The following is a 16,068-nucleotide window of genomic DNA, read 5'->3' on the forward strand; positions in this document are numbered from 1 at the left end:
GTTGCCCAGACGACGTCACCACAGAACAGCTCTCTAATTTTGTAGGAAACATGGTGGACCTGTGCTCGCAGTCGACAGCTGCAGATCTGAGGTCTTCCCAGGGCACCCCTGCACTCGACGTCTCCTCTGTCACTGCCACTGCTGGCAGAAAAACAGTCAAGCCAAGGCAGACGGCTCTTGAAATTGCATGTGGATGTTGGTTCAAGAATAAACTCAAAAACCTGTGGATGTGCTGCAGGCAACAGTCAAGTCCTGCCAGCCCCGTAGATGCAGTTGACCGTGCCACAGGATAGCCAATCAGTGTACCAACTTGGGAATTTCCTAAGGATTACGCCGTACACCTAGACATTTTGATGGTGTCATTTTACAGGCCAAAGAAAAAGCAGTGCTCCTCCCTGGTGAAACTTTCAAGGTACAAATGTTTGACAAACTCTGGCCTGAAGTAGAGTCTAAAGAAATGAAAATCACTGAAGACAATATCGAAAATGTATAAACAGATATAATTACAATAATCCATAATTATGTGGATATGCATATTATACAGTTTTTATTGAAATATAAGTCCTCCAGAAAGGCAGGAAAATCCCTGTAACTTACTTTAAAATGAAATATGTTCCCTAAAACGGTAGACAGAGCTACAGACCCAATGGCACCCTTAGCCAGTTAGCTAGCAGCTATGACCAGCACTACTTATACTCCCGAACGCTATCGTCTACACTGTATACCCAACTTACTGTTTTTGTTGTATCAGTCTGCGTCTCCCAATTAATTTCTGTTTCTCCTGCACCGCTTAGATGGCAAAAATGCGCGTGCTCTTTGCGAGCTCGTTCTAGCTCGTAACCAGCATCAAGGGTGATCATTGGTTAATGGTAGTCATGTGACTGATGCAAACCAGATCCTTATGTTCAGCAAAACTTTGATTAATAGTTAAATATTAATAATAATAATTAATAAATCCTGCGCTGTCATGTAACCGGCTCTCCGAACACACATGAGAACAAACTGATTTCAAGGGAAAAAAAAAAAAAAAAGAAAGCTCAAATTTTAAATTTTTTTTTTTTTTTTTAAATGCATTACCTCCTTAAGTCATTGTATGACAAGATGGATGGTGTCATAATATTTTAGTATACTTTTGAACTGAGGAGAATAAAGAGTATTTTACTTACCAATGTTGTGTACTAAACACAAATTAATTAAAAAAAGTTTCAATTTGAGTTTCAATTTAAAATTTGCCAAAATGTTTGAGCAAATGTTGTATTAGGTCATAATTGTAAGGTTAAGGATATAAAGAAGCACATTTAATGAGTTACAGTGAAAGGAATTGCCTGTAATATAAACAGAACTTTGGATTTTTCTATTGATGGAAAAATTCTGTTAATGATAAAAAAATATATATACTGTGAATAAATGGAATTTTCTGTTTTATAGCTGAAGGTAATGTCCATAAATAGTACAGAGTATACTGTAAATGTACAGAATTTTCCATTTTATCATTTATGGAAAAGTCTGTTAACTTCCTTAAACTGAACAAACAAACAATAAGAAAAATCATTCAAACTTCTGGGGTGTGTGAGCCGTTTTAGCAACACTTTGGTTCACTATTGCATGATGTAGAAGGCCTTGATTTTATTTAAGTTTTTGTTGAAATTCAAGCAATTCAAGTCTTTAAAAGTGTAAAAAGTGAGTTCAAGCGTGAATCAAAGTAAAATAAAATTTCTGGTCAAAAAAGAAAAACAACCACCAAAACCTCTATAGTTCCTGGGCTAAAACAATTCATCACTGAAATTATGTTCACTGCTCTCTTGGCAAACACACTGTGCTGCTGCACTTCTGATATATTAATGAGACAATACTCTATTTTTGGGAGGCTAATGGATAGAAAAGGTGAAAAGAAGAGAAGTAACAAAGGAAGACCGGCCAACAAGGACACAGTGGCTTCTTGTTTAGACATAAACTTTACTTTATATGATGCTATTGCTCCACCTGCCATAGCCAGCCAGCAGGTACCATCAGAGAGATTAATTTAATTTGAAAGTGGTTTTCCAAATAAGGTTGATACAGTCCAACCTTGATACAAACGCAAAAAACAAAAACCCAAGCAACATTTTGTATTTAAAATATAATAAATGCATAATAAGGACAATGACAAATTAAAAACAAAGAAATTTATTTTAGTATCACAAAAATTTTTTGCAAGCTTTCCCTAAACAGTTACATAAAATATATAAAATCATTTATTTTTCACTTCACCATTTATTCACAAAAGAACCTGAAAGACTTTCTCGTGCATTTTAAAAAAGAAAAAAAAAGAAAAGAAAAAAACCACACAACAAAAACAAACAAACACAAAACAGGAAAATAGGATGGTAAACTTTTAAATATATTCACGCTGTCAGTCATAAACAACTGTTCGAATCTGCAGTTAAAACTTGGTTTTTGGGTATACATTTTAGAAGGCATGGCTGGGGGGGGGGGAGCAGCAGCATTTTCATCTTTGATTTGCAAGTCAAAATAGTTTTACGACAGGTGTTGCTTGATGTCAGAGGTGTAGATTAATATAATATCAACTGGAGTGAGAATCTGCAGTATTAGAGCAAATATTTTGTATATTGGGGCAACATTCACCAGACATCCCACAGCTCAGCCGCTTGCTGAATGTAACAGAATATGACATGCAAACCCAAAGTTCACACATTTAAAGGCGATTTTACCCACATACCCCCGTTTTGCCTTTTCAAAAATGAGCTGCATATCCTTGGATAATTTATAACAGTTTAGTTCATAGTACTCACAGCATAGAAAAACAAATATGCATATTTAAAAAAAAAAAAAAAAAAAAAAAAAAAAAAAAAATTGTCAAAGAGGAGAAGAGTTAAGTGGATATTGATCTAAAACTAAATGGATAAGCCTTCAAGTCATTCCATTGTGGCTATGAAGAATTAAGCAGCAGATAACTCGAACCCTAGACATATTAAAGTAAAACTACGTGCATGGAAAACCCTACAGTGTTGATGCTGAAAACACAAAAATGATCCAGCATCTATGAAAATGCAATGTGCGCAAATTGCGGTTCAGGTGATTTGCATGAAACCCAAGCTGCAGCTCCAACTAAATGAAACCTGTTGTTAGCAATACACGTATGAATCAAACGTGCAACATTCACACTTCAGGTTTCACCCCTTTAAAGTGCTCAAAGTTTCCCGGGGGGGGGGGGGGGGAACTGTGCTGCAAAAATAAAACAACACACGTACACAGAGCAGAACAAGGAAGGAAGAAGGCAATAGCTTGTGGTAAGTTTAAAGAATCTCGTGGTTAAAGTCAGGCAACCAGACCAAAACTATAGTCTATAATAATGGCTTTAACTTATTAAATGATAGTAACAAAATTGCAAAACAATTCTTTTTAGCGGTTAAATGTAAGCCATGAAGACTTTAACATGCATTTTGAACCTGACAACCAGTTTTTGCTCTTAGTGCGTCATCCCTCATCTTTAATATAAAGCTTTTTTTAAAACATCAAACACAAAGATTTGCAAAAATGCTACAATGAAAATCAACTGGATCTACTTTCTTTCCCACTACTGTCCGTTCTTGACCATTTCATGGCTTGAACAACAAGATGTTATGTTAATCAAGTTATCAACAGCAAGCTGATCATGTAGAGCCTTTGGCACAGGGGAGGCAGATAAAAGTGCATTGATAGTTTGTAAAACTAAGGAATAAAACAAGAAAAGATACCTGGGCAGTTATTAGAAGCTGAAGTGTTATGTTCACGATTAAAAGTCCACCCTCTTCTAGCTTCTCAGTTGTCTTTATCCAGTTTCTGCAGTTTTGTATTTAAAAAGGAGCTCTTTGCTTTGAAGCTCATTGGCTAGTTATAAGCTGTTTAATCCAACACCGCCTCAAATAGTGATGTTTATTGCACATCTGGATCAGTCTTTAAATAGCAGCAGGAAAAGCTGTTGCTTTGTGTGATTAAGGAGAATTTTTTTTTACGTGACATGACACCAATTTTTATAAAAGACTTTGCAGGACAAGATGTCACTCAGTTAATTGCGGTAGGTGAGGAGGAAGATAATGACACCAGTCAGAAGCACCATCATCATCACCACAGATGTTAGGAGTAAGGCACGACACACCGGGTGTCTCGTCAGTCTGAACACAGTGCCGCGTGAATGACCGTGACCTTCTGCGTTCCCACTGGGAATGCCCACGTCCAGAGAGCGGTGGATGGATCTCAGAGACGTTAGCGACTGCCGAGGCCACCGACGTTGTCCGTCAGTAGACCTTAAAAACAAAAATTAAATAAATTCAAACTAAATGTTTTATGCATTTATTTAAATAATTTAGTTCTGCGCAGTTACCAGTGCAAAAATATTTAGAAAAAAACTACACAATCCATCTATACACACACCTTTTGCTGATTAATAACTGATATATTGCTCCGACCCAATTTCACAGCTCTACTATCACCAGTAAAATACATTTCAGATAAACAGCGCGACTTGTTGATTTCACTCCAAAACAACATTAAGATTAATATGAGTATTAAAATATTCCTGCTATTCAGTTTTTCCTTTGCAATACTGGGGAAATCTAGTAAGAAAATAGTTGAACTTTCAAAGAACCACTTGGACAAAAAGGCAAGAAGAAGGCTTTCACCCTCACTGACCTTTTGACCTCCAGCTTCCCTTTGCTGCGGAGGAAACGGATGCTGTAGACTCTCTGCATAGCAGCTGGAAGGTAAGACAAAACATCTGAGTCTGTGGCCAGTTTTGGCAGGCCGAGGGAAGGCAAGGGTGTAAAGCTGCGGCACAGCGGACACTGAATGGCGTTGGGCTCGGCCGACTTGACGTTCATGCGAGCCAGGCACTCCAGACAGAACGTATGCTTGCACTGCAGCATCTTGGGGCAGCGGAAGACATTGTTGAATTGACTGAAGCAGATGGCACACTCCAAGTCTGGACAGTTTTCCTCAGAGCACTGAGTTGGGAGGGGAATGGGATGGAGGTCTGTGGAGGGGATGATCACAGAGATCTGATATGAAGACGGGGTGCCAAACGCAGAGTAGGGATTTGCTGTGAAACCAGGTTCTGGGGTAGAGACTGAAGCTAGATCAGACTGAGACCTGGCTCCAACACTGAAGTCTGGATTTGAAGCTGGAAGCGGGAATGTAGAACTTGGCGATCGGACCAGGGTTTGGGGACCTTCTTGGTCTGATGAGGCCTCGTGTGGAGGAATGTTGTGGCCTGAAACTGTAGCAGAACTATTATCTGGGTGGATGACTGGAGAAGACTGATCGCACGATGGCGCTAAAGCCAATTCGTGGGGTGAACTTCGAGATGCTGCGGCACCACTCAAATGAGAATCAAGATATTCATTTCCGTAGGGATTCATGTCTCATGTGCTGACGCGCTGACAAGCTGACAACACAGGAACAACAAAGCTGCAACGAGATGAAGCTTGAGCCTTCAGCAGTAACCAGGGACAAGACGCATCAGTTATGGATTAACAGACTGGACAGAGGGATGCTGCTGCTCCCTAATCTTCAGATCATCACACCCTTTCCACACTCTAAAAAGGAAACACACTGTCAATAACCAAAACTACCACTATTAAATCTTATTGCCTCAATTGAATCTAAACACCGACATTAGCATTTCCCCTGTGTGAACCATTAAAATAAAGTTATTCCCAGTTTGATGCCAATGTTCCCTGCCCTACACTAATATCTTTTTAATATAATTTATAATAGAAATAACATTTGGACATTTTCTTCAGTGTGGTTCTACCAGCAGAGCAACAGCCAAGGTCAAAGTCAGATACCTGTAATATCGACTGGATATTTTGTAACATAGCAACCAGAGTGTCTCAGCTGACAAGATACTCCAGATTCCGAAGCACTCACAGCTGGAGTTTTTCAGCATGGTCAAAAAAATGTTTTTGTGTTAATGCACTCTTAGAAAAACCTCTTTAAATAAAAATTTAAAAAAAAAAAAAAAAAAAAAAAAAAACTCTTTAAAATTTTTTTTTTTTTTTTTTTCCTTTTCTTTAAAAAGGGACAGGGATAGCTCAGTAGGTAGAGTGGTGGCCCCATGATCAGAAGGTCGGGGGTTCAAATCCACTGAACGGCTACCCTGAGGTACCGTCCCTACACACTGCTCCCCGGGCGCCCAGTGGCTGCCCACTGCTTCACTGAGTGAATGGGTTAAATGCAGAGAGGAATTTCCCCACGGGGATCAATAAAGTATACATCATCATCATTATTATCATTATTATCATTATTATTATTATTATTATTATTATTATACTGAAAGACCAACTGTGACCCAAGAAGCGAGGTTAACACAATATTTATGTAAACACAGGTATCGAGGGGCATAAATGTGTACTGGATACTATTGTTTAAATACTGCAATCTGAAGAGGCAGAAGTAGCTTACGCATCATATTTATGGCTGTTGTGGGCACTTAACAATTTTGCTCACCTATATCAGTGCTGCTGCTGGTGAAGCAGACACAAGAGTGCTTCTCCTTAAAACATCAGATCTGCATAAAACTATATTCAACTATTTTAAAACTACCAATTTCCAAGGGCCTGTGCATAAAAAAATACGCCACTTTCTTAGAAACTGCAGAAAAGGACAAACTGACAGTTTGCGAATTCAAAATGCAACAAAAAGCACCAAAAAGCACAAAAGCTTTTCACTGAAGCCATTCCAGCTTTGCAGGCAAAGCACACTTCTACATTCACATTCATGCTGTCTCAAACACAAAGTCCACATACACTTCTCTACCAAACTTTTGACCACACGTTTGATCTTTAAGACCTCAGTCTGAAATTGATTGATTGACAGGTAATTTATTTCAACATGTGAACAATATACAAGTACATTTAGAAAAGAAATAAGAGAGAAAAAAATATACTATACAAATTACATACAAAAAACCATTCTGATTAATTTACATGTTGAAAGGGAGTGGGAAGAAGTATACACTTATTTAATCCCACCCCTTTGCCATAAATTATCAGTGAATATTTAGTCAGCTTCCTTACTGATATAATTTGTAATAAAAATAGTGAACAGATTTCTGATATACTATATACTATAATATCACATCATGAATTTTTTGTTTGTTTGTTTGTTTTTAAATAGAGACATTCACTTAATTTAAATATTTTCCTTTTCTTTATAGATCGAGAAGATCATATTTTTATAACTCTTTTTGAACAGTTTTATGTTTGGACATTGCTTTAATTCCATATTCAGTTTGTTCCATAGTTTCACTCCTTGAACAGAAACACAAAAGCCTTTTCTTGTAGTACGTACCTTCATTGTTTTGAAGTTACAAAAACCCCTTAAATTATAACTTCCTTCTTTCAAAAAAAAAAAAAAAAAAAACATACTCTGAATATTACCTGGCAGTTCTTTATTTTTTGCTTTGAATAGAATTTGTGCTGTTTGGAATTTCACTATATCGTCAATTTTCAATATTTCAGACTGCAAAAATAGTGAGTTTGTATGTTCCCTATAACCTGCATTGTGGATGATTCGAATTGCTTTTTTTTGAAGAGTAAAAAGTGAATGTAATGTGGTTTTATAGTTATTGCCCCAGACCTCTGCACAATAGCTTAAGTATGGTGAAACCAGTGAACAGTAGAGAATATGAAGTGATGTTCTGTCGAATACCTGTTTTGCCTTGTTTAGTACTGCAATGCTTCGTGATACTTTGGAATGAACATATCTTACGTGAGCTCTCCAGTTAAGTTTTTCATCTATTATTACCCCCAGAAATTTATTTTCACTGACTCTTTCAATATCAACACCATTTATTTGAATCTTTGCATTTGTATTTAAACTACTATTTCCAAATAACATCAGTTTAGATTTATTCAAATTTAATGATAATTTGTTTTTATCAAGCCAGAACTTCACTTTACTTATTTCATTAGTCATATCCTCCAATAAATTCTGCAGATCATCACCAGAGCAAAAAATGTTTGTATCGTCAGCAAAGAGAACCATTTTTAATACTTTGGACACTTTACAGATGTCGTTAATGTACAAGTTGAAGAATTTTGGACCCAAAACTGACCCTTGGGGTACACCACAAGCAATGTCCATACATAAGGAGCAACCACCATTTATTTTCACAAACTGCTTTCTGTCACTTAAATAACTCCGGACCCAATCTAAAACTACCCCTCTGACACCATAACGTTCCAGTTTTCTTATTAATATATCATGATCTATAGTGTCAAATGCCTTTGTCAAGTCTATGAATAACCCAGCCACATATTGCTTTTTGTCTATGGAATTTGTGATGTATTCTATTGAATCTAATAGTGCCGATGATGTTGATCTGCTTGATCTGAATCCGTACTGACTCTCAGTGAGTAGTTTATGTTTATCTATAAATTTTTCCAGTCTGTTTTTAAACAGTTTTTCAAGAACTTTTGAGAATTGAGGTAGTAAAGAGACAGGCCTGTAGTTTGTGAAATGGTGTTTGTTTCCAGATTTGTATAGAGGTATAACTTTTGCTATTTTCATTCTGTCTGGAAATCGACCAGTTTGAAATGATAAATTACAGATGTATGTAAATGGTTTTATAATAGCCTCAATGACTCTTTTAACCACTATCATATCAATATCATTACAATCCAAAGATTTGTGATTTTTACATTTTTTGACAATTTCAAGAACTTCATTTTCATCAACGGCTGTGAGAAACATTGACAGAAATCCATATTCTGTCAATCAGTGTATCGGGTTTTTCCTGTGCTTTCCCAGGATGAGTGATTGTTCTTGCTAAATTTGGTCCAGCAGTTACAAAGAATTCATTGAGACTATTTGCCACAACATCCATATTGTATTCTTCATGGTCATTACAAATGAAATACTTGGGATAGTTCTTTTGTCCAGTCCCACATTTTATAACACTGTTCAGGATTTCCCATAATCTTTTATTATTATTATTATTTCTATTTATATCTAATTGCTTCTTATAGTATTCCTTTTTACTAAATCTAAGTATATTAGTTAACCTATTTTTATATCTTTTGTATCTGATTTCAGCATCTTTAGTTCTCGTTCTTAAGAACTCTCTGTATAGAGCATTTTTCTTTATACATGCATTTTGCATGTATAAAGAAATTGACACAAATGACTTTAAAATATACATATAGGGTGCTCAAGGCACCTGGAATAGTTTTTAATTTTCAAAACTAAGGATTTCTAGCAGTCGACATTAAAAAACAAACAAAGAAAGCGCTTACCGGTACCACCTCCTGTGGTTCTCTCACATCAGCTCTGTATTAAACTGGCAACATGTTTCCACTGGTTTGCATAGCTTTACGTAAAACTGAATTACAGTCTGTGTTTTAATAAACAACATGGTGCTAGAGCCACGTTCCACAGAGTATCCAACTGCACAGGAATTTGCATTGTCCGGTTTATTTACAAAAGGCAAATGTCATGCAAAATAACACCGGCCTGCTCGCTGTGACAGTCTAAAGCACACTGAGCAGGAATCACCTCAGATGCTTTAACGTGTAACTGAACTCCAAAAACTTTTACATGAGTCATCCTCTATGAGGTTAGTATTTTTTCGTATTTACATAAAGACTGGCATTTCCTAAAAGAGTGGACACAAATATGAATGAGTCACAAAAGCCAGTCTGTGTGGCGTTTTTAAAATTACCCCCATAAGGAGTTCATCAATATGGATACATATAAATAATGTTGCGGCATTTCAGATGTTTTCTTATATTGCAGTAGGCCAAGTTTTCAAGATGGAAACGATGATCCACAACAAGGTGTTAGGTGAAGAGTTAAGTGGGGCATAAAGTTAGCTCGGAAAACCAAAACAAAACTTGAATCTTCATCAACAACAAAACCAACACATTACACTCTTTAACCATAAAGAGGATAAAACGATGACACCATTTACTTCATGTAAAACAGCTGGAGTGGGAATTAAAAGACAGCAAAGATCAGAAACGATCAGTTCTTTCGTCACAACTTTACACAACACAAAGCCGAATTCGACTTAAACCTTTCTCGATGTGTAAAACCTCTACGACAAGTCGTTCTGCCCAGTGTATGCGCTGGTGTATAAACAACAAACGTAAAATTGTTTGATTTATGAGTGAGGTGTGGTGAGCGTGCAGAGAAAACTGCTCTTACCGCTCATAATCATCGCTATTTGCAGCCTTTTCTTGCCCCACGCTTCACCATTATGAGTCGGTGCCTCGGATAAAACGACCCTTCGGGTTTAACTGTAACTGCCAAAGTTGGTTTTGACTTCTGTCCAGCTCAACTTCTCGCTTTCGTATTTGAATGAAAGGCGGAAACGGCTTTAGTCAAATCACCCACTGGCCCAACACTCCGGCTAGGCTGTTTAAAAGCTCATACACACCTGAACACAGTGATGCTGATTAAAGGATCAACGGAGAGGAGAAATTTTCCTCCTGGTTTCACACCAAGTTTCAGCTTACGCTCAAACCAATCACTTGGAAATCAGTGTATTTCATTTCCTCCATCGTTTCCAGGTATTCATTAAAGCGAGTTTTACTACCCACCTTCGTAAATGTCATCATCTTTATTCACTGTAATATTTAACTTTTGGGTGACAGCACAAAGACAGAGGGAGGAGAGGAGAGAGCAAAGAAAGACAGAGCAAAAAGAAGCGGGTAAGAGTCGACATGTAGTCAAATTCTCCAATTATTATAAAGCTGTAGCTTCTATTTCACCCACATTCAATTCTGATGATTTCACATAACTTAGCAGTGTTTTGTCCTGTTGTCAACTGTGGATCCCCCACTTGCTCTTATAATCATAAGATTATATTTTTGTTATTTTCTAGTTTGTAGCTGAGTGAGGAGGATGAAGAGAGGGAGAGGAGAGAGGTTGTACCAGGTGAGGAAGAATGAGGGAGGAAATACTGAAGCTAGCTGGAAAAACAAGAACTAGTTTTCACAATGTAGTTTTTCATGCGTTTCATGGATGCTTTGCGTGCTTTGCAGTAGCACACTTAAAAGAATGCCAATGGACACTGCAAACAGAGCATACTGATATGGATGGCAGCATTTAACAGGATTAACTATAAACAGGATGGCTGCCACTACATTGATGCCACGGACTACAAATCTGTTCTCCATGTGTGAAACTGTGGCACATGATGCTCTGTGCTTAGTCTGTGCAGTAAAGGGAGGGTTTGCATCAATTCAAAAACTTTAATATGAAACAACTCTGTTACCAGTTTGCTTCGTGTGCAGGTCTGTGGAGTGGCAGGGTGATTTTCCAGTGTCTGTACTGAATAATGTTACTTTAAGTGCTTGATAATTTAGTGGACTGCCTCTATGTGATCTCATCTCTCGTCTTATCTGCTTTGCCACAAATGGTTCTTTAAGTTTTTCCTCTGGTTTGACAACTAAAAGCTCCACCCTAAAACAGGTGGATTAGATTGAAATCTGATCATTCGCTATGAATTATTCTTAGACGCTAAAATATCCAACTAATTATGTTGCTTTTCAATGTAACATTGTGATATTTACCCAATTGAATTGAGGTTTGCAAATGTGAAAAGGGTTGATTACATAGTATTAATGACAAGGTACATAGTGTGTTTGGTGACTGACATAAGGAGAAGGATTCATGTAGTATCGCCCACTATCACAACTCATCTATTCTACTTTAAAACTTTTAGAGAAAAGATGTGAGGGCCACTTTTCAGATTCAATGTATAAAATCTATAGTGCTGCTGAATGTTATGGAACTGAGTGACACTGAATGACAATGAGGGGAACCATTATTTTGATTTAGAGAGGGGACTGTCCCTTTGAATGATGCTCTGCAGCTTTAGTTAACTACCTTTGTTTTGGGTTTTTTATTATAACGTCTCAGACAGTGTATGTTGGCAGGAGCTCTCTGTGGTAATTTATTAAAACAAATGGAAAACAGCAAGCAAAACCAGAAAGTAGGCAGAGATCAAGGTTCACAAAAATGTCATGACATCAGAACAGGTTAAAAAATCAGCAGGTTAAGGAACATTTGAGGCGGTTACGATAAAACGGTTGTTGTAGACTGAAAGACGAAAAACATCTTCTGCTTTTTCTTATGTTCCAATTATGTGCAAGTATAACTGCAGTGGAAGAAAACTCCAGCTATAGTGTCACTTTGCAGCATTTTTATTACTTACTATTAACTTACTGAGAAAGTAGTGCAACGTATTAATAACAAAAACAAGTAAAGAGTGTAACGATGAAGTATGTTGATCTTTCAAATCTTTTTATTGCAGTAAAAACGTTTTAAGGTACAAAACAACATGAAGGAGATATCAGAAAGAGCTTTATCTTTGATCAAACATTCTTAGTTGCATAAAATAAGAAAAGTAAGAAAATATCATTTTATCTGAATAATAAGGCAGCATGTGCGTTTTCTTTTGCTCCAATTTTTAGCAGGCTGATACAACACTTGAAGAAAGAGATGGTGATAAAGACAAATGCAGACATACATTACAACTTAAAGCAAATACATGAAATTCAAATGAAAGTGATTACCAAGCACGCGATCTGATAAATACAATGAGGTATAAATATTATTATTTATACAGCACAGTCCATAGGAATGATCTGAGCAGTGTTTTTAAACCTTGTTCGGTTTTAATGCACGAAAAAGACAAAAAACAAAACAGGTGCTCAGTGGCATGAAGACAAATGTGAAGCCAAATGTGTCCCTGAACGGATTAAAGGATTTCTTAATCAACTCTGTAGTGTGTGTACATTGTGATAAACCTCCCAAACACAGGTAGATGTTATCAAGTTTCTACAGCATGTCTTACTTGGATTAGGTTCTATACAGCCATCAGAGTCCACTTTCTTGTTCGATGAGGAACAGGTTCCCCTTTTGGTTTTGCTAGTTTAATGGCAGAGGAAAATCGGACATTAGTGAGGAGGCACAATCTGCCACAGAAGGTGTGTTTCAGACACACCGGGATGCCGGAACTCAATTCAGTCTGTTAGAAACAAGCTCCAGACAACATCTGGATGCATCAGCTGCTGTAACCAAAACGTAAATCAAAAGGAAGGAATATAAAGTTGCACTGCAGAAAATTGAAGACCACTTTGTGGAAACATAAAGAACAATCTGTCCTTTAATTTTTGGTAAAAAATAATAAGCCGGTAGACCGGAAACCTTTGGGTTGGTATCCCCGTGCTGTTCAAGTAGGATATGCCCTTTAACTTATTTACACTATGCTCCACATGTTGCACCATTTGATGACTACAGCACAGCCACATAAACATGAAAGGGTTTGTTAATGTATAACTGCAAAAGTTATTTTTGGTCCACTCTCTTATAATGAGATAAAGTTTGGGTTGATTTTGATTTATAAGATATTGACGTAAAAGCCTTGAACACCATTCCCACATTTGTCACCAAGCTGGGAATGTTTGGAGTCATTCAACCAAGGAGTCATACCTTCTCGTTAATTCTGTTTACACGCTGATGAATACTGATACAATGTCCAAAATATTTGTATGTACTTTTCACATATCTCTTCAATTATCTCGTGAGTTCCTCACATTTATTTTGCAATTTATCCTTAAAAGCAGCAGACTGGGATCATTGAACAGGTGTTTAATATCAATCAAATGTGGCAGAAATCAAAAACGGGCAGTGGGCTGTGGGGCTTCATAAGAAATTGACCTTTACTAATAATTTGTTTTAGGTAAGCAATAACTTACTTGAAGCAAAGAGTATACCTCATTATACTCCAGGATTTATTTTATTATTTAAATATCTAAACAGTTTGGATGTAAATAAAAAAAAAAGATATTTTTTGCCAAGTTTTCCCAAATTTGGCAAGTTTGGTGAAATGCTTTCAGCACACAAGAAAACAATAAACACAAATAAAAACAAACAAACCACAAAGTGTAAACCTGGAATATTATGGCCATATAAACATTATTATTGCTTTTTATTTTGGTGTATTATGGGGTATTAACAGTGGTGGGTAGTAACTAATTACATTTACTCAGTTACATTTACTTGAGTAACGTTTTGGAGGAAAAAAATGCTTTCAAGGAGTTTTTCTACACTGTACTTTTTACTTTTACTCGAGTAATAATATTATGAAGTCTTGTTACTCTTACTTGAGGAAGAAATTCTTGCTACTCTACTCAGTGTGAGTAACTTAATTTAATGAATAATAAACAATAATAAACAAAATAATAACCAAAAATGCACGAGACACAGACACAGACCTACAGTTTATGTCAAAGTGAGACTTCTTGTTTGTACATAAGGTTTGTTGTTTTAATGTTATTCTATCTGCTGAGCCTGTTGTGCCATTTGGAGAAGTAAAGTATCACCATGTATTGTTACTGGAAGTACTTTACCCAATTCTAGCAACATTTATATTACCTTCTCTAAATATTAGTTTCATAATGATTTTGAAAAGATTAGATTTATTATTTTGTAATTATGTTTTTATTTTTATATGTAGTATTTTTATTTTGCTTTTCAGTATTAAACTTCAGATTTTTGTCTGTCTGATTGGCTCATTTTTAAACATTAAATCAGATGTTATTATCAGTTACTCAGTACTCAAGTAGCCATTTTCACTAAATACTTTTTTACTCTTACTTGAGTAATTTCTTGGATGGCTACTTTTTACTTTTACTTGAGTAAAACTATGTTGAGGTAGTGCTACTATTACTTGAGTACAATGTTTGGCTACTCTACCCACCTCTGGGTATTCAGGGCGCTCAACTTTAATAAAATAAATAAACTCATTATGGGGCAGAGACCTCACAAATTTAAATTTTGTACAAATGTTGCTACAACGCCAACGACATTTCTCTCCATTGAAATGTTTTAATTCATTTTTGGATCAATAACAGTGTTTAAATAAGTCTCAACTGACTCTATCAACATACCAAAATCTACTTTCTGTGACTTTTTGGTTTTACCAAACCTTAAATTTAAGTGATGCGATTCCTCGACATTTCTCTTATAAATTTATGAGTTTTCTTCTCTGAGTATTACACCCCACTCCACCCCTGGGCCCTTAATATGGTATTGTATTAGAAGAAGCAGTTTATGATACGTTTGGTTATTCCCCACTGCCACTGTGACACAGCCAAAGTGCTGACCGCTTGTACAGCTTTCAAATTAAGAAAATAAAATGCTTTAAAAAGATTTTAAAAAGTCAATATCTTGTGCAACATGGCTTTGCTCGTTATTTCCTCTGCAAACACTGCTTTCCAGCTGGACTCCCAGGTGGACTGGGTAGCCTGTAAACATGATGACATATTGTTTCCTTTCCTATTTGAAGACAAAGCACCCGGTTGTTATCTATATTGACAGAAAGCTTTCATTAATCACCCTCTCATCCGCTGGCATCTTAAGAAGACGATTCATATACCCATCATAAGTGGCTACATTTGTTGCTGTAGTTCCCTTTGATGACACCATTTCAGAGAAAAATGTAAGGAGCTAAAGTCATGTACTCTTCAAACCTCGTCTTCTGTGTAGGTATGAAAAATCTTTGACATGAACTTCTCTGGAAAGCCCAAGCAAGCTCTTCATTGCAACAAATAGGACCTTTGAACACTTCTGGCTGCCAACATCATGTAGCTCTCCAGTCAGTAGTTAATTATTTGCTCCCAAATTTCTCCACAGAGTCCTAAATGTGCTGTCCATCAGGGAGCAGAATCTGTGATTGTCCTATACATCTGCAGGGAAGTCACCTCCACGTCTGGGACCTTGTTATTCTGAGGACGTCCCGTTGGGCTGTAACCGGCCGATCGTCCCATTGGACTGAAGCTAGTAGTGGTGCGGCCTGCGTGGGTGAAACCAGAAGATCGTGTCAGGGCAGGACGCCGCAGGAACCGACCCGATGTCACCAGGTCCCCATAGCCCTGTGCGTGCGAGAAGGCGTAGCCCGAACGGCGGGAGCTGGTGCGACGGATGCGGGCACGTCGAGTTGGTGGAGCAGGTGTTGCTTTTGCCTGCCTCACTTTGAACATAACCTAACATTTGGGGAGGAAATGAGACAGTTATAAT

At 37.0% G+C, this 16,068-nt stretch overlaps 2 protein-coding genes and 1 long non-coding RNA gene across 3 annotated transcripts in view; 1 reads left to right on the forward strand and 2 right to left on the reverse strand.

Annotated features, from left to right (window-relative positions):
- Positions 1–2,021: 2,021 nt before the first annotated feature.
- On the reverse strand, positions 2,022–10,400 carry LOC309718741 (uncharacterized protein). The gene is made up of 3 exons (XM_082554263.1): positions 10,186–10,400; positions 4,672–5,573; positions 2,022–4,286 (listed from the first exon to the last, which is right to left on the reverse strand). The coding sequence occupies exons 2-3, from the start codon at positions 5,394–5,396 to the stop codon at positions 4,049–4,051; spliced, it is 963 nt and encodes a 320-aa protein (XP_082410389.1). The 5' UTR covers positions 5,397–5,573; positions 10,186–10,400; the 3' UTR covers positions 2,022–4,048.
- A 48-nt stretch (positions 10,401–10,448) lies between these two features.
- Positions 10,449–15,773, forward strand: LOC309718561. Its single transcript, XR_014280008.1, has 4 exons — positions 10,449–10,550; positions 10,635–10,691; positions 10,865–10,917; positions 15,685–15,773. It is a non-coding gene; the product is annotated as an uncharacterized lncRNA (long non-coding RNA).
- Positions 12,343–16,068, reverse strand: part of LOC309718560 (phospholipid-transporting ATPase ID-like) — a 45,761-nt gene continuing 42,035 nt past the window's right edge. The window contains exon 28 of the mRNA XM_082553933.1: positions 12,343–16,034. Within this exon, the coding sequence (XP_082410059.1) occupies positions 15,705–16,034 (330 nt within the window). The 3' untranslated portion in view covers positions 12,343–15,704. The remainder of the gene's footprint in view (positions 16,035–16,068) is intronic.

Source organism: Aulonocara stuartgranti (genome assembly GCF_965226115.1).
Source record: "Aulonocara stuartgranti genome assembly, chromosome: 12".
Classification (NCBI taxonomy): domain Eukaryota; kingdom Metazoa; phylum Chordata; class Actinopteri; order Cichliformes; family Cichlidae; genus Aulonocara; species Aulonocara stuartgranti.